At 52.6% G+C, this 17,998-nt stretch overlaps 1 protein-coding gene across 2 annotated transcripts in view; it reads right to left on the reverse strand.

Moving 5' to 3' along the window:
- Positions 1–17,998, reverse strand: part of ZNF638 (zinc finger protein 638) — a 985,826-nt gene that overhangs the window by 123,854 nt on the left and 843,974 nt on the right. For both annotated transcript variants that reach the window (XM_078674499.1, XM_078674497.1), the window contains one exon: positions 3,746–3,832. In XM_078674499.1, the coding sequence (XP_078530625.1) occupies positions 3,746–3,832 (87 nt within the window). The remainder of the gene's footprint in view (positions 1–3,745; positions 3,833–17,998) is intronic.

Genomic DNA, 17,998 nt, shown 5'->3' on the forward strand with positions numbered 1-17,998 from the left:
TCTCAACATGACACTGGTGTTAATGGCTCTGGCCGCGGTGTCCGCCACGTCCAGTGCACACTTAATTGAAGCGTTGGAGATAAGCTTCCCTTCCTGAATAAGCATCTCAGCTGCCTCTTTATACTGATTAGGAAGATGTTGCAACAGGGTCTCTAGTGTGTCATAGTGCGCCCTGTCATATCTGGCCAGGAGTGCCTGAGTGTTAGAGATACGCCAGATATTGGCCGCTTGAGCTGCCACCCTCTTCCCTGATGCCTCCAGCACTTTAGATTCCTTGTCTGGGGGAGGAGCATCACCAGTTGTCTGCGAGTTTGCCCTCTTCCGGGCATTATAAACGACCAGAGAGTCTAACGGCAACTGGCCTTTGATGTAGGTGGGGTCGCCAGGCGCCGGCCTATATTTCTTTTCAATCCTAGGGTTGATCACCCTGGCTCGTGTGGGTTCTTTAAAAATGTCTGTAGCATGTTTCAGAACCCCTTTCAGCATGGGGAGAGTCTTGACAGTCTTTTCTGCTGTGGAAAAGGTATCAAAGAGGAAGTCCACTTCGATGGGGTCAGCATGCAGCTGGAAGTCGTGGTTTTTAGCCGCCCTCTCAATTAGAGCATTAAATGCCGTTGAATCCTCAGTAGGAGAGGTCTTGACGTTGTAGACCCGAGGGTCCTGGGCAGTTTGCTGATCCCCTGGGTCACCTGCATCTGCCCATGAGTCTTGGTGATCCTCAGGATCAGTGTTGGCAGGAAAGCTATACTCCTCGTCTTCACCTTCTCCACCCTCCACATACGAATAAGTGGGTGAGGGTGTAGCCACTCGTGGAGTCCGTGGAGCAAGAGGCTCCACCAGAACTGGGGATTCTGCAGCAGGCTTCTTGCGCTTCAAAGGAATCGTGTAGGACTCCAAAGGCTGGGCTGCCGTGATCTTCCTCTTGTAGAGGGTAAGTTTCCCAGTGTCTGTGTCGATATAGTGCTCCGACTGATCCTCTACTGAGGGTTGTCGAGGTTTCAAGCTCCCAAGGGGCTGAGAAGGCTTGGACGGCGTAGACGCTGGGATGGGCACTTCGGTGACCGACCGTGGTGCGAAGGCCTTCGGTGCTACCTTCGGCGGCAACGTAAACAGGATTGGCGTCGAAGACTTCGGCGTTGTGGCAGCTGGCTTTGCGGTGGAAGCGTCCTTCTGTGCGGCCACGGAAGCCTTGGTCCTGATGCGTTGGAGAGAATCAGACACCTGCTTCGTAAAGGAAGCGGACGGTTTCGTCGACCCGACAAGACGTCTTCGGTCCACCAGCGAGTGAAGACTCGAGTGTCGATGCCTTCTGTTTATCTGGCCGAGGTACAGGATCAGCCCTCTTCGGCGCGCTGTGCCCTCCTTCCGTGCCGACGGCGCCGACGTTTTCGTGTCGGTGGCCTTGACTACTGGGTGCGGGGCCCCAGTCTTCTGTTCGACGCCCTTGGTTGATTTTGGCTCGACGCCTTTGACCGACTTCGGTTCGGCACCCTTGGTCGACTTCGGTTCGGCACCCTTGGTCGACTTCGGTTCGGCACCCTTGGTCGACTTCGGTTCGGCACCCTTGGTCGACTTCGGTTCGGCACCCTTGGTCGACTTCGGTTCGGCACCCTTGGTCGACTTCGGTTCGGCACCCTTGGTCGACTTCGGTTCGGCACCCTTGGTCGACTTCGGTTCGGCACCCTTGGTCGACTTCGGTTCGGCACCCTTGGTCGACTTCGGTTCGGCACCCTTGGTCGACTTCGGTTCGGCACCCTTGGTCGACTTCGGTTCGGCACCCTTGGTCGACTTCGGTTCGGCACCCTTGGTCGACTTCGGTTCGGCACCCTTGGTCGACTTCGGTTCGGCACCCTTGGTCGACTTTCGGCTTCGGCTGCCCCGACGTATCGGAAGACGAGGAGGTGGCCGGAGGGACAGACGTCTTCTGTTTCGACGGCGTCTCTATTAGTTTCGTTTTCGTCGACACCGAAGGTTTCAGTTTCATTTTGAGTAACGTCGGCTCCGCAGGCGAGGCCGTGGATCTGGGTGGAAGGTCTTGGGTAAGGCTGTGTGGCGATCCCTCGACCTGAACCTTAGTAATTGTTCGTTCGGGGCTTAGCTCTTCACATGAGCTATCTTCCGTGGCCCCGTAGGCCTCATTGTCGTCTCCTACCTCGTCGACGACTTCTTCTGCCTCGACCACCTCGACGTCTGCGTCGTATTCGTAGTCTATCTCCTACGCCGGAGGGGAAATCTGCATATGAACTTCCTGTTCGTCTGCTTCTTCTCTGTCGAAGATGTCCACCGGGGCCGATTGCCGGACCTCCTGGCGCACCACGCGCCGAAGTCGAATCGTTTTCTTCGATCGAAACCTGGGACAAGCCATACAGTTGGCTTCATCGTGGTCCGGCGACAGGCACTTGTTGCACACCGGGTGGACGTCGATGTGGGGGTACTTAGATCCGCACACGGGACATTTCTTGAACGGACTCCGTTCCATGATGTGTCGTCGAAAGTCTTGCTGTGTCGACTGGGCCTCGAGCACCGAAGAGCCACGCGACTCCTCTGGACGTCCGACTCGGGAACGGAGCCGGAACAGAGCTGGGCACCGACCGCAAAACAATACCGACGGTATAGCGAAAGGCCTTTGGGCCTTAAGAAAAGTCTATATCGATTCCGAAATGGAGATGTCGAATATACATCCGAACCCAATGGCGGAAAAAAACAATCTGGGGATGGAGTCGATGCCCATGCGCACTGTAGTCCAGGGGAGGAGCCACCTATCTCGCGATACTTGGAAGACTCTTCCAGGACAACAATGTGCAATCATCCGGACCCAACACTAGGCGGCGATCTATGCTATAGATATGAATTCAGCAGCCTACATGCCTCGAACACACTTTTCTACATACTGCTGAGGAAAAATTCTCTAGATCCAGTCTGACGCCTGGGGGGTAATTCCAAGGTAATGAATTATAACTAGGTAATGAATTATAACTAATAGTCTCTTTCAGATAATCAATATAACAAAACATTTCAATACAAACAAATTGGTCTGAGTTCAGTCTGAGTGTGTGACATTTGCGGTTTGTGTGTACAACAAATGCTTAAACACTGCCCTCTGCTAAACCCTTACTGCTCGCACACACTACCACAGAGTGTAATGTGCTATCTACATTTACCTCTGCTTCTTACAAATCGTGTATAGATCCGTTGCAGACATCTGCCGAATATAGGTCGCAAACGCCTTGAAGCCTGAAGGCATCGCACACTGTACCCGGACGCTGAAAGGCATCGAGAAGGCCTGAAAAGGCCAGAGGTAACCAATACTCCTGATCCGCGTTGGGACACAAAAAAAAAGAAAACTGAAGTCAGCACGCCGGGATGGACTTATATGGCTGCACATACGTCATCAGGGCTGAGCCATGTGGCACAGTCCCCCTGTGTGCAGAGGTACTGCTGAGAGAAGAAATTCTCCCAATCCAGTCTTACTCCTTGGGGGGAGGCGGGGGGAAAGCCGGTGGAATATTTTAAGTTAAGGAATCTGAGCCTGGATATCTATCAGATAACCTAATTCAGTCTCCCTTGAAATTAATTGTTTGACTTTGAATATACTTCTTAAAGTGCCAATTTAAGGTATATCAGGTAGCTCTACTTTTAAAGGGATATTTTGTATGCAAAAACTTGAAAGTTTTGAAATTTAGAGAAAAAATAATCAGGTTAAACATGTGAGCAATATATAGCTTTCCGCAACAATGAAACTCACCTACTGCAATCTTTGGATCATAAGGCAGCAACTTTGCTGGAAGGTCCAATTTTCTTCGTTTAGACTCCACTTCATCTTTTGATGCATCTGTTCAAGGATAAATATGAATTTAGTTGAGATTCACTCTTAAACAATGCCACCCAACTGGCCTCTACATAGATATAGATATATAGAGATATAGATAGAGATAGAGATAGATATATATAGAGATAGAGATAGATATATATAGAGATAGAGATAGATATATATAGAGATATAGATAGATATATATAGAGATAGAGATATAGATATATATAGCGATATAGAGATATATATAGAGATATAGAGATAGAGATATATATATATATATAGAGAGAGATATAGATATATATATAGATATATATATATATATATATATATATATATAGAGATAGATATATATATATATAGAGATAGAGATATATATATAGAGAGATATATAGAGATAGAGATATAGATAGAGATATAGATAGAGATATAGATAGAGATATAGATATAGATATAGATAGAGAGAGATAGAGAGAGATAGATAGAGAGATATATAGAGAGAGAGAGAGAGATAGAGCGAGAGATAGAGCGAGAGATAGAGCGAGAGATAGAGAGAGAGATAGAGAGAGAGATAGAGAGAGAGATAGAGAGAGAGATAGAGAGAGATAGAGAGATATAGAGAGATATATATATTCATTCATTCAAAGTTTTATATAGCGCAAACAAGATCTTTGCAGATATCAGAGCGCTTTACAGAGACACCGGTAGGGGAACAGGAGGGTGATTAAATACACTATTGTATACAATATAGTAGCATAATAGGATAGCAATCATGTACAGATATAAAACGACTAAGTAACTAATAAAACAAGAGCGGTGCAGAGTCTTTGATACAGCAACAAAGGAGATCAAGTGAACTTAGGCCATAAGGATGGCTTTCACCTCTTTCTTAAAAAATTATAGGGACAAGGGGTAGGGGCAACATGGTGGTTAGACCAACTATTGGGTACAGTATAGTAGTCGGTAGTAAGTGAAATAGCATAATAGGATATCAGTCATGTACAAAATATAATACCAATAGACAATCAGGTAACCAGTACTACAGCAACGGTGCAAAAGTCTGTTCCAGCAACAATAGAGTTCAGGTGAACTTGGCCATAAGGATGGCTTTTACCTCCTTCTTAAAAAGTGCCGTGGAGGAGATAAGTCTGGTTTCAGGAGGGAGTGCATTCCAGATCCTGGGAGCCATTCCTGAGAAGGAGCGTTTGCATGTTTTTTCCTTCCGGAATCTACGCGGTTTCAGGAGTAGATTTTTGTACTTCTATTGGATCTCGAGCCTCCTGATATAGTCAGCTTTTGAGTGAGGTAGTTGGGTGACTTGTGGTGTACGGCCGAGTGTGTCATAACGGCTATTTTCAGATGTATTCTGGCTTCAAAAGGCAGCCAGTTCAGGGATTTTAAGTCAGGGGATATGTGCGAATGTTTCCTTGAACCAGTGATGAGTCTCGCGGCAGCGTTCAAGGAGGCTCTTAGGGGGGCTGTTGAAAGGGGGAGTCCGCTAAGGGCCACAATTCCGTAGTCTATGCGAGGGATGACTAGGGCTTGTACAGCAGTTTGGAAGTCCTTAGCTGGGAAGAAGGGTTTAAGTTTCCTCAAAGTGTTGATTTGGAAGTTAGCTCCTTTAGTTGCTTTGCTAATGTGCTGCTGCATGTTGAGCTTGGCGTCAAGTGTGATGCCTAAGGATTTCGCAGATTCCACGATGGTGGGCTGGACATTGAGCGCAGTTAGATGATTGAGCCAGGTTTGGGTGATGGCAATTTTCGTGGGAGGTGAGATCAGAAGGAACTCAGTTCTCAGAGCATTTAGTTTGAGGTAATTATCGGCCAACCATGATTGGGTGTTTCTGAGTGTGGCGTTCAGAAGCTTGATGTCTTCCGGGGATTGTAGCTTGAGGTAAAGTTGAGTGTCATCGGCGTACATATGGAAGCGTACATTAGATGCTTGAAGCAAGGTGGTGAGTGGTTCCATGACGAGGTTGAACAATGTGGGGGATAGGGAGGATCCTTGTGGGACGCCTAAAGTTACAGGCACAGGTGAGGACAGCATGTTGTTGATCTTGAACTTCTGAGACCGGTTATGTAGGAAGGAAGTGAACCATTTGAAAACAGTCCCGGATAAACCCATTCTGGTATTTAGCAGCTCCAGTAGGTTCTCATGTTTGACAGTATCAAATGCTGAGGAGAGGTCAAGAAGGATGAGGAGGCAGGAATCGTTGCGATCAAGGATTTGGAGGGCATCATCAATTATGTGCGTCATAGCAGTTTCCGTGCTTCGCTCGGAAGCCTGATTGATGAGGGTTGAGGAGGTCAAACTGATCAATGTGTTTTGTCAATTGGAGTTGTACGCATTTTTCCAGTAGTTTGGCCAAGGTGGGGATATTGGTGATAGGGCGATAATTGTTTAGGTCAGCCGGGTCAGCTGTAGGTTTCTTGAGTATAGGTGTGACTTGCCCCACCTTGAGGGAGTCTGGGATGAGTCCTTGTTGAAGGGAGCTGTTAATGATTTTGGTCCAGAGTGGGAGGAGCAGGGGGGTGAAGTCTTTCACAGCATTAGCAGGTAGGGGGTCTGAAGTGATTAGAGGGCTTCAAAGTGCCGAGCAGTTTGTGAATTGCTTCTTCAGTGTAGGTGTCGAATGCCGTCCATGATGCGTTGTTTTTAGGGTGAGTGGTAGTCATGCTGATGGGGCTGGAGTATCGGCTTACATCATTGAGGAGATCACTTCTTATGTTGTCGGTCTTTAGCTTAAAGAAAGCAGAAAAGTCTTCACAGTGTGGAATATCGCTTGTTGTGCTGTTTGATTGTAAAGGTTGCATCTTGGTTTGAGTTTTGACTAGTTCGAACAGTTTTCTTGGTTGGTTCTTTGCTTGGTCCAGCTGGAGGCCTAAGAAGTCAGATTTCGAACGCTTGATTTTCCTAAAGTAGGCATTTCTCTTGTTCTTCAACGTTTTAAGGTGCAGTGCTGAGGGGTCAGATCTCCAGGTGCGCTCTGCCATTCGCATAGCACGTCTGTCTTCATTGAGTCTGCCATCATACCAAGGGTTCAAATTCTTGGTGGAGACTCTTCAATTGCAGGGGGGCAGCTTCGTTGATTATTGAGGTAATAGAATCGAGGTAGAGGTCATTCAGTGATTGAACATCAGGGGCGCCCGCAGGGGGAAGGAGGAGACTGCAAGTGTGGGAAGGCAGGGAGTTGGGGTTAAGATTCTTCATGTCCCTTTTCCAGATCTTGGATTTGGTGGGTTGAGCCGTGTTAGGTTTAACTTTTTCGTTGATGAAGAAAGTGATAACGTGGTGGCATGACCCGTGATAGGGTTGGAACGACCCCAATTGGGTAGAGTCCTCTTCGGAGATGATGAGGTCGAGGATCGAGCCTTTGTCGTGTGTCGGGCTGTTGCAGATTTGGGAGAGGTCAAGCGCATTGAGGAAAGTTTTGAGACTATTCACCACTGCGTCTTTCTGATCGTTCCAGTGGAGATTGAAGTCACCCAGGAAAATTTGAGTGATCTGCCGACCGGCATTGGATGAGATCGTGTACATGAGTTGTTGGGTGAAGGTGAGGTTGTCCCCTGCGGGTGGTAGATGACATGCAAGGAGCATACAGGCTTGCCCTCGCTGGAGATATCGAGGCAGAAGAGTTCACAGGAAGTGAGGGAGGGGGAGGTGACTTTGGTAACAGAGAGGTTGCTCCTAAAGATGCATGCAATTCCACCGCCCGTCTTGCCGGATATATATATATATATATATATATATATATATATATATATATATATATATATATATATATATATATATATATATATATATATATATATCCAAAACCAAAGCCTCCATGCTTTAAGGACGCCACTCCACCAAGGATCGGTTACACTGAGCCTTTATTAGTGAAAACGGTAAAACCACACCCCCTCAATGACGTTTCCCTGACGCGTTTCGGTGCTGCTTGCACCTTAATCATAGGGAAGGGAGAGATGAAAAACGTGGCGCAGGGTTCTGTTTTGATGTTGGGCACCCTGTTTTCAAAGAGGTACTGGTTTGCAAAGACACTCCAGGGTTGGGGATGAAGGTCTTCTGGGTGCGACCTAAACTTCGAGAGGTAAGTTGTGAAGTTAGGGGTTGGCTAGGCAACGTCGGTGCCTTTTGGGGTCGGATCTTACCAGCACCTGGTCAGGGTTGGGGGTGGGGAGAGAACCTTCTAGATTAAGGCTGCAGGCATCGGCTGGAAGCTTGAGGCAGGTCATGGGTCGCCGGATCTCTGGTCCGGCTCGCTGGGGTGTCTTCCCTGTGGTGTTTGCCTACTCGAACTCGGGCCGTGGACGGCAGGTGCAGAGTCGGGCGGATTTGTGATGTCCGGCCGGAGCCAGAGGTTGCAGATGAACAAATCTGATGTTCAAGGGAGACAAAGTCTTTGGGGTTGAAGGCAGGCAGATTCTCCAGGGTTTTCGAGGTTGCTGGCTGCAGGACACACCGGGATTTCGCTGGAGCAGGTTCGAGGTGGAGACAGGCCGGTAGGGCTGGGGCCAAGTCAGTGGGCGTCTTCCTCTTATTAGCTGCTGCACGTTTTTTCGGACCTTCTCCTTGTAGTTTCTTCTTGTCTGTAGAAGCAAAGCTCAGAGGTGCCCCCAAATACTAGATTCAGGGGCATTACTGGTAGGTAAAAGGTAGGGACCAATGGGTCCCTTCCCTGGGGTGGGCGCACCCCCCTATTATGCCACCCTCCAGTCGGAGGGGGGCATGAGCCTGTCCCTGGTTGGCTGAGTCCCCCATTGCAAGATGGCGGGTGTGAGAAAGTGGCTCTATATACATTGGGCTAGAAGGAAGCTCAGTGTGTATCGAGTCCTCCAACCCCAAAGGTATAACAGAGGTTAAAGTCAGAACTGACCTTACTCTCCAAAGTGGTAGCTTGGTCGAACAGTAAGGCAGTTCCAGAGGACAGTGTAAAGCATTTGATGTACACACTCAGTCAGCAAAAGGTTTCACACACTCAAGGACTGAACTCCAGGCCAATTGTTTGTATATCCAGAAATATGGTTGTTTTATTTTTAGAACCAACAGTTATAAAAACATTATTTTCACATTACGAGTACTCTCATGTAAATACTTTGCAGAGGAGCAAAAAGTTTGTATACACATTAATCACAGGATAGCTAATAAGCCATACAGTTCTGAAACACACTCTAGCATGGAGCTCAATGGGTTTTCATAGGAAAGTACAGTTGATTACTTTGGTAGTCCCAGGACTAGATCTTGGATTCAGTCCTAGGGTCTAAGCTGAAACCAGATTAGCAAAAACGTTTTAGTTATAGTGATGATTTTTCCTGAATATAAAGCGGTTTTAAAAGTTCACACTTAAGACACTTTGAGGTGGTTCTCACAATGTTACTCAATGGGAGGCAATTCAGGTTACAGGTAAAGTACGATCGCGTTACTTTTGTAACCCAGCACTAGCTCCCTAGGGCCAGCACTGGCGGCCTAACTCAAAACAGGTAGGTAATTGCGTTTCAGTATGTCGTACGATTTTTAAAGAATATTTGCAGTTTTCAAAAGTGGGCACTTAGAAGAAATGTCGTCGAAAAGTAGACAATGGGTTCCTATGGAGAAATTGCAGGTTATTAGTAACCCCGCTAGGGATTACTTTTGCAGTTCAGTACTGGGCTGTCAGGTACAGTACTGGCTTCTCCCCTGGTCACAAGTGAGTACTTTAAGGTTCGGACTTTGGCTGATTTTAAAGGAATATTTTCAGTTTTCAAAACTTCACACTTAGAAAATTTTCGAGTAAAGCTGGGTCAATGTTATCCAATGGCAGGTAAGTGAATTACCGGTTTCCCGTGAGTACTTGGTTGATGAAGTCAATGTTCTGGGCATAGACTCAGAGGTCCCCCAGGGTCAGGTAGGTACAGTTAGTTCACCCTTAGCGGCACGGGGGCGGCCGGGTGCAGAGGTAGGTAGACCCAATGATATCCAATGAGGGGGAGGGGGCCTTCGGTTGGTGGCTGCTGCCTCGTAGGCCACACGGTTGTGGGAGCTGGGCTCCTGGTCACTTGCTCAGGGCAAGGGGGCGGAGTAAGTTAGGACAGAGGTCGCAGCCAGCGGCACTCGGGCAGCTGGGTGCAGGGTGCTTTTGAGCCGTCGGGCGCTCAATGTTATCCATTGAGGATCTTGCAAAAGGGAAAAAGGCTTCAGGCTCGGGGACGGAGACTCTCCAGGGGCGACCAGCACTTCGAGGGGTAAGTTGGGATCTTGGAGCACAGGTGGGTACTGTAGGAGAGTGGGGTCTGCAAACCTATGGTCACCCCAGATTTTTGCTTTTTGCTTCACTGGTTTACGACTTTCCCTGGCTGTGGGCCTGCTAATCAGACCCACAGCCTAGCTGTTCTCTCTAAATTGACAACCATGTACCTTAGGTGCATTTACCAATTGGTACTGGGCCACCTTATCAGTCCCTGTACAGTATACCTTAGGTATCCAGGGCATAGGTGTACCCAGGGCCTACCAGGGGCTGAAGCATGTATTATGCCACCCCTGGCTGGCCATCTAAAATAGACACAACTGGCTGCACGACAGCTGGGGCAAGGTGGTGTAATCACCCTTTGCTATAGATATAGTATACCTATATCTAACCCTAAAATGGACACATATATACCTATCGAACAAGTTACTTACCTTCGGTAACGATATATCTGTAAGAAACAGTAGTTAGTATTAGATTCCTTACCTTAGAATAACCCCAGGCGTCAGTCTGGATCCGGAAACTTTTGCGTAGCAGTACCCCTGCGCGTCGGTAGGCGTCGTCTGCAGGCGTCCCCCGCGGCTCCGCGTCGTCGGCGTCGTGCGCCGTGATGACGTCGCTGGAGCATATAGACGCCGCCTCCGCGCGCTGACGTCAGTTCTTTGCACACAGCTTTTCCGCGCCAGAACACGCAGAGCCATGTGAGAACCAACACTGGTGCCATTTGAAACTAGGGCCCTGAAAGGGATGTCCCTAACCCTAGGTATCAGTTCGCAGAACGGGGAGGATGGGCGGGGCGGTAAGGAATCTAATACTAACTACTGTTTCTTACAGATATATCGTTACCGAAGGTAAGTAACTTGTTCATCTGAAAGAAACAGGTTAGTATTAGATTCCTTACCTTAGAATAGATACCCCAGCAATACCAACCCCGGTGGTGGGTCTGCGAACCAATACAACCTACACCAGAAAGTCCTGGAGGACCGAACGGCCAAAGAAGCCATCCCTCCGGACTTGACTGTCCAGGCAGTAGTGCCTCGCAAAGGTGTGCAGCGAGGCCCACGTGGCCGCCTGGCAAATGTCCTGCAAAGGGACTCCCCGGCCCAGGGCAGTAGTAGCCGCCGTGGCCCGAGTGGAATGGGCCCTCAGCCCAACAGGAGGCTCCTTCCGAGCCAAAGAGTAGCACGCTTTGATGCACAGGACGACCCACCGAGAGATGGTCCGTTTCTGTACCGCCCTTCCCTTCTTCTCACCCACGTAGCCAACAAACAGTTGGTCATCCACCCGGAACTGGCGTGTGCGATCCATATAGAATGAAAGCGCACGTTTTGGGTCCAGACGATGGAGCCGCTCTTCATCCTTTGAAGGATGCGGAGGCGGGAAGAAGGAGGGCAAGGTGATGGACTGCCCAATGTGAAAAGCAGAGACTACCTTGGGCAGGAAAGAAGGTCTGGTCCGAAGAACCACCTTATCAGGATGAACAGACAAGAAAGGAGGTTGAACAGAAAGAGCCTGGAGCTCACTCACTCTCCTGGCAGAGGTGATGGCTACCAGGAAGGCCGTCTTTAAGGTGAGAAGACGGAGAGGACAGGAATGAAGGGGCTCAAAGGGAGCGCACATCAGGAAAGTCAAAACCAGGTTCAAGTCCCACTGAGGCATCACGAACGGAGCTGGAGGATACATGTGCGTGATGCCCTTTAAGAATCTTAACACAATAGGGGACTTGAACAAAGATGGCTGATCAGGTAGCCTCAAGAAGGCGGAAAGGGCAGAAAGATAGCCCTTGATAGTGCCCAGAGCAGAGCCCTGCTGGGCAAGGGAAAGGAGGAAGAGGAGAACCTCAGATAGAGGGGCAGAAAGGGGATCCACAGCCTTCGCTGTGCACCATGCCACAAATCTGTTCCACCGGCAGGCGTATACCGACTTTGTGGAGGGACGCCTGGCTGCCAGAATGACATCACAGACCTCAGGAGGCAAGTCAAATGGCCTCAACTGTCGCCGCTCAATCTCCACGCATGGAGGTGGAGACTGGACAGGTTCGGGTGGAGGACCGTCCCCTGCTGCTGCGACAGAAGGTCCTCCTGAAAGGGCAGGCGGATCGAGGGACCGACTGTCATGCTGAGTAGCTCGGGATACCAGTACCTTCGAGCCCAGTCCGGAGCCACAAGGATAACTTGGGCCCGGTCGCGCCTGATCTTCTTCAGCACTCTGGGCAGAAGTGGTATAGGCGGAAAGGCGTACAACAGACCGCAACTCCACTCGCGCCGAAAGGCGTCGCCGAGCGAGTGCCGTCTTGGAAACTCCAACGCGCAGAACTGATGACATTGCGCGTTCTCTTCTGTGGCGAATAGATCTAACCAAGGCTCTCCCCATTGCTGAAAGAGGCCTCTCGCCACATCCGAGTTCAGACGCCATTCGTGATCCACCGAGCACCGACGGCTGAGTTCGTCCGCCCTGGCGTTCAGAGAACCTGCCAGGTGTTGAACCGTCAGAGTCACGCCCTGACGTTCCAGCCATTGCCAGAGGCGCAGAGCCTCTTGGCAAAGGGTCCACGACCCCACACCGCCCTGTTTGTTGCAGTACCACATGGCGGTGGTGTTGTCCGTGAACACCTGCACTACACTCCCGTTGACAAAGGGGAGGAATGCCTTCAGTGCCAGGCGAATCGCCCGCAGCTCCAACATGTTGATATGGAGCCGGGACTCCGCCGGAGACCAGAGGCCTCTGATCTCCGCCTCTCCCAAGTGGCCACCCCAGCCTTGGAGGGACGCGTCCGTCACAACCACGTGCTCCGGCTGGGGAAGGGAGAGGGATCTGCCCCTGACCCAATCGCGGTCTGTAAGCCACCACTGCAACTGTCTCGCAGTGCCCTCCGAGATCAGGACATGGTCGGATAGGTTGCCCTGATGCTGGGCCCACTGAAACTTCAGGTCCCACTGCAGAGCCCGCATCCGCCATCTGGCGTGATGCACCAGAAGGATGCAGGAGGCCATCAGCCCCAGAAGCCGCAGCGTCAACCTGACCGAAACCCGGGATAACGGCTGAAAGATGGGAATCAGAGCCTGAATATCCCGGACCCGCCGTTCCGGGGGATAAACCCGAAACTGCGCCGAGTCGAGAACCGCTCCGATGAAAAGGAGCTTTTGAGAGGGACACAGGTGTGATTTCGGCACATTGATGGAAAACCCCAACTCGTGCAGGAGGTCTGCCGTCATCTGAAGGTGGTGGACGACTGTCTGGGGCGAGCCCGCCTTCAACAGCCAGTCGTCGAGGTAGGGGAAGACTGAAACCCCTAACCGGCGCAGATGAGCTGCGACCACCGCCATCACTTTCGTGAACACCCGTGGGGCGCTGGTAAGGCCGAATGGGAGCACGATAAACTGAAAATGCTCGTGGCCTACCGTGAACCGCAGGTAACGCCGGTGGGCCGGCAGGACGGGGATGTGAAAGTACGCATCCTGCAAGTCCAACGCTACCATCCAGTCTTGTGGGTCTAGAGCAGCCAAGACCTGAGCCAAAGTCAACATCTTGAACTTCTCCTTCCGGAGGAAGCCGTTGACGTTCCGTAGATCCAAGATAGGACGCAGGCCTCCCTTGTCCTTCTTGGGTACCAGAAAGTAGTGGGAGTAGCAACCACACCCTACTTCTGGCCCAGGAACGCGCTCGATGGCCCCCTTGGCCAAGAGGGCCGTAACTTCCTCCTGCAGAAGTGTCAAGTGGTCCCCCGACACACGGTGGTTCTGCGGTGGCATGGCTGGAGGAGTGGACTCGAAGGGGAGGGCATAGCCCCTTCGGACAAGCTGCAGCACCCACCTGTCCGATGTTATCGCGCGCCAGCGGGAGTGGTGATGGCGAACCCTGCCACCCACTGGCGTCACGTGAGCCCGAAAGCTCGGACTAGGAAGGCTTGGATGCCGCAGCGGAGGGAGGCGTGGACTGACCACGACGCTGGCCTCTACCGCCACCACGGCGGAAACCACGGGCGCCACCGCGCTGGGGAGCGCTCTGCGCCGCGTGGCTGGCAGCACGTGTGGGACCTCCTCTCCCTTGGCCACGAAAGGGCCGAAACGAACCCGTCTGCTGGCGCTGGGTCTGGGTCGAGAGACCCAAGGACTTGGCCGTGACCCTGGAGTCCTTGAAGCGCTCCAGCGCGTGGTCCGCTTTGTCACCAAATAGGCGACTGCCATCAAATGGCATGTCCATAAGCGTATTTTGGACGTCTGGTGAGAAGTTGGCAGATCTCAGCCAGGCATGGCGACGAATCGCCACCGTAGTGGACATGGCCCGTCCCAGGGAGTCCGTGGTGTCCAGACCACAACGGATCGAGTACCGCGCCGCATCCCGGCCTTCAACAAAGGCCCGGGTGAGCTTGTCCCGCACTTCCTGGGGGCTTTGCGGCAAACACTCCTCGACCGTATCCCACAGGGAGTGGGTGTAGCGGCCCAAGAGGCACGCGGTGTTACAAGACCGCAGTCCAGCACTCAAAGAGGAAAACACTTTCTTTCCGAATTGGTCGTACCTCTTTGATTCCCGGTCGGGCGGAGCCGACGGAAATGCGGACTGCGAAGTGGAGGCCTGGATCACCAGACTCTCCGGGGAGGGATGGGTGGACAGGAAGGCAGGGTCGTCCGCGCAGGGACGGTGACGCCTGGCAACGTTCCGGTCAACCGGCGCACCAGAGGCGGGCCTGGACCAGGTGCCCAGAAGGACATCCGTCAGGGCCTCATTAAACGGCAGCAGAGGCTCCTGGGGGCATGACTGCGGTTTAAAAACTTCCGTCAGGATATTCGGTTTGACCTTCGCGACGGGGAGCTCAAGGTGTAAGGCCTTGGCAGCCCTCATCAGGACCACCGAATAGGCAGCACCCGCCTCGGACGCCACAGGGGACGGAGAGACAAACCCAGGGTTGGGCGACTCGTCCAGGCCACTGGCATCACCCAGATCACCTACCCAGTCCACATCGTACTGGCAGGCACGGGATAGAGGGTCCTCAGACCCCTCCCAACCCTCACCATACTCCTCCTCGTCATACCCATATTCTGGGTCGACGATATAGACATCGGGGTCAACAGGCCCCATCGGCGCCGGGTCCGGCGTCGGCCGACGCCGGTCCGGCTCCGAGTCCGGAGTCGGGGAGGAAAGGGGGGTGGCGCCGCGCGGCGTCGGTGCCGGGGACCCGACGCCGGCCGGAGCCGACGGCGGAGTCGCTGCACCACGCGGGGGCGGTACCCTGGGCTGGCCCACAGGAACCGACGCCGGAGAGGCCGGGAGACCAGCCGGCGACGAACCAGAGGGAACCAGCGGCGCCGGGGCCGGAGCCACCGGCGGCGCCGGGGCAGGAGCACCCGAACCGCTCGGGCCCCCAGACGGGACCGACGGGCCCGCAGGCGCCGAAGGCCCCGCCGGAGAAGACCTCGCCCTCATAGCAATGAGGAAGGCCTCGATCTCCTCACGCGACGCGCCTTCCCCAGGGACCGACAGGTGTGGGGCAGACGGCGTCGGCGACCCATGCGGGACCGCGGGGGTGGGGTCACCCGAGCCCCCGGCCGCAGCACGCGGGCGTCGGGGGGAGTCGGGGGTGCGATGGCGACGCCCCGACTTCTTGTGCTTACCTGACGAGCCGGAGGAATGGTGGCGACTCCCGGAGCGCCCATGGCGGCTCCGCGACCGCTCCCTCGACCGCTCCCTCGACCTCCGACCGGACCGGGACCGCTCTCGACGCGGGGCCGACAACCGGAGTTCGAGAAGCTTGCGGGACCGCTCCCGCCTAGCTTTTCCAGTCAAGGCCCGACAGTCGACGCAGGACTCCACGTCGTGGTCCGCGCCCAGACACCGGAGGCAGAGTCGATGGTGGTCGGTGACCGACATCATGCGGTCGCACTCGTCACAACTCTTGAAACCGGGCATCCTACCGGCACCGTAAAGATCAATCAGTTAACAAAAAACTTGGTCAAAAGACCGGAGTACTGCTCTTCGGATCTGCGCTAACTGGCGCGGAAAAAAGAAGAACTGACGTCAGCGCGCGGAGGCGGCGTCTATATGCTCCAGCGACGTCATCACGGCGCACGACGCCGACGACGCGGAGCCGCGGGGGACGCCTGCAGACGACGCCTACCGACGCGCAGGGGTACTGCTACGCAAAAGTTTCCGGATCCAGACTGACGCCTGGGGTTATTCTAAGGTAAGGAATCTAATACTAACCTGTTTCTTTCAGATAGTCACTTCTATGGAAGGCCTTATCAATCCTGAAGGCAGAGCGCTTGGAATTATGTGAGATGGTGCTCTGGCATGAGCTGAGCCCGTTTGCAGCTTGTGGAACCAAGTCCTTATAGCTGTTCCATGATAACGCTATACCATATACTCTTAAGTGCATTATAATCCTCGCGGTTAAATGCTAACTCTGGTATAACATTATCAAAACCTGTCGAGTAAGGTGTCATACGAATTGGAATACTACCCCCTCGCCAATTCTGGCGACGGGGGTAGCATTCCACCCTTCTAGAGGGACACGACATGTATGTAACTGAGAACCCCGGTTAAAGTTAACTCGAGCCTTGGCATCAGAAAATGGATGCTGCCACCACAGACACAAGTCTGACCTCCTGCTGCTGAGAGTCATTCCAGTGAGGGAGGCTTGGACAAAGGGTTTCTTGCCTTGGGAGGTGCTAGCACCACCCCAGACAGGATTTTGTGTATTGGGTAGGATAGGCCTGAAAGGAATGAGACATGCCCGGGGCACACAAGGTGTCCTGTGCATACACTGGTTCAAACCAGTTGCTGGGGCATCCCTGCCCCAGCTCTGGCGGGAAACCGGACAAAGGATAGGGGGTGTAGCCACCCACCTTCCTGGTCCCACCCAGGGTAGGGACCTAGTCAGTAGTACAGCCCCCTTTAGCAGGATAAAGGTAGGAGCTGGTCCCATTCCAAGTTAGATTAATCCTGAACTACTCTACAAGAAGAAACTCTGGACTTCGACGTTCTGCTCCCCAGAAGACTGAAGAAAATCTCCCTTGTGGGCAAGGAGTGTCCACCCTGCAACTGCAGGCACCATCAAGTGTCCAGCTGCTTCCCTCGAGGATCCAGACTTCAGAGCCCGACGAGACCCGGATTCCCAGACCTCTCCGACCTCAACTCACATCTACAGCAAAGCGGAGACCCGTGGGTGCGACGAGACACGTGGGACCGGCCATCTTGAACGAACCTGCACTTCGCTTCCAGCACGACTCCCGAGGTAAACTCGACCAAGTGCTTTGGGGACTGAGAAGCCCCAGCCCCGAAGATCAGCCCTCCAGCATCCACGAGATCTCCGTGGGGGCCCTTCTGCTTGTTTGCTGCTCGACGCGTTGTCTGGTCACTTGCCGGCTGGCTAGTGGCCTCCTAGACGACTAACCTTTGAATCTTTGCTGCTGGTCTGGTTGCTCCAGACTGGCCCTTGCTCCCTTCCAAAAGAGGGGCACTCCGGACTCTCTTAGTCCGCACCAGACGCTTTCTCCACTCACCGCGTGGGTTGCCTTTGCCAAGGCCTGTTGACGCAGATTCCGGATCCAACAAGGCCGACAGCGAGAGCCTGCGTGGGACAGCTCGTGCCTCCATCCTGGTCGAAGACACCTCCTAGTCCACGTGGCTGCAGAGACAAGCGTCCACTCTTCACCTGATCGAGACGTCGACATCTGGTTCCCTCCTGGTTCCACTCCAGTCACTGGCTAGGGACTTTGAACATTGTCCCGTCTGCTTTCAGGTCCTCTTCTTCACCGATCCACCCTTGGATCACACCGGACATCTTCCTCCTGGTCGCCTGCAGCATCTTTTCTTTCAGGCTCCATTGACTTCAACGAGAGAACCCGACACACTTTGGCACCTATGCACCCGCAGCCCGTGGGTGAGGTAACGAGAGCATTTCGGTGCTCAAGGGTAGTTTAACTGTCCTAGTGTCCAGTTCCACAGTCGTTGTCCTAACTAGT

The sequence above is a fragment of the Lissotriton helveticus genome, chromosome 2_1 (assembly GCF_964261635.1).
Source record: "Lissotriton helveticus chromosome 2_1, aLisHel1.1, whole genome shotgun sequence".
In the NCBI taxonomy this organism is placed as follows: domain Eukaryota; kingdom Metazoa; phylum Chordata; class Amphibia; order Caudata; family Salamandridae; genus Lissotriton; species Lissotriton helveticus.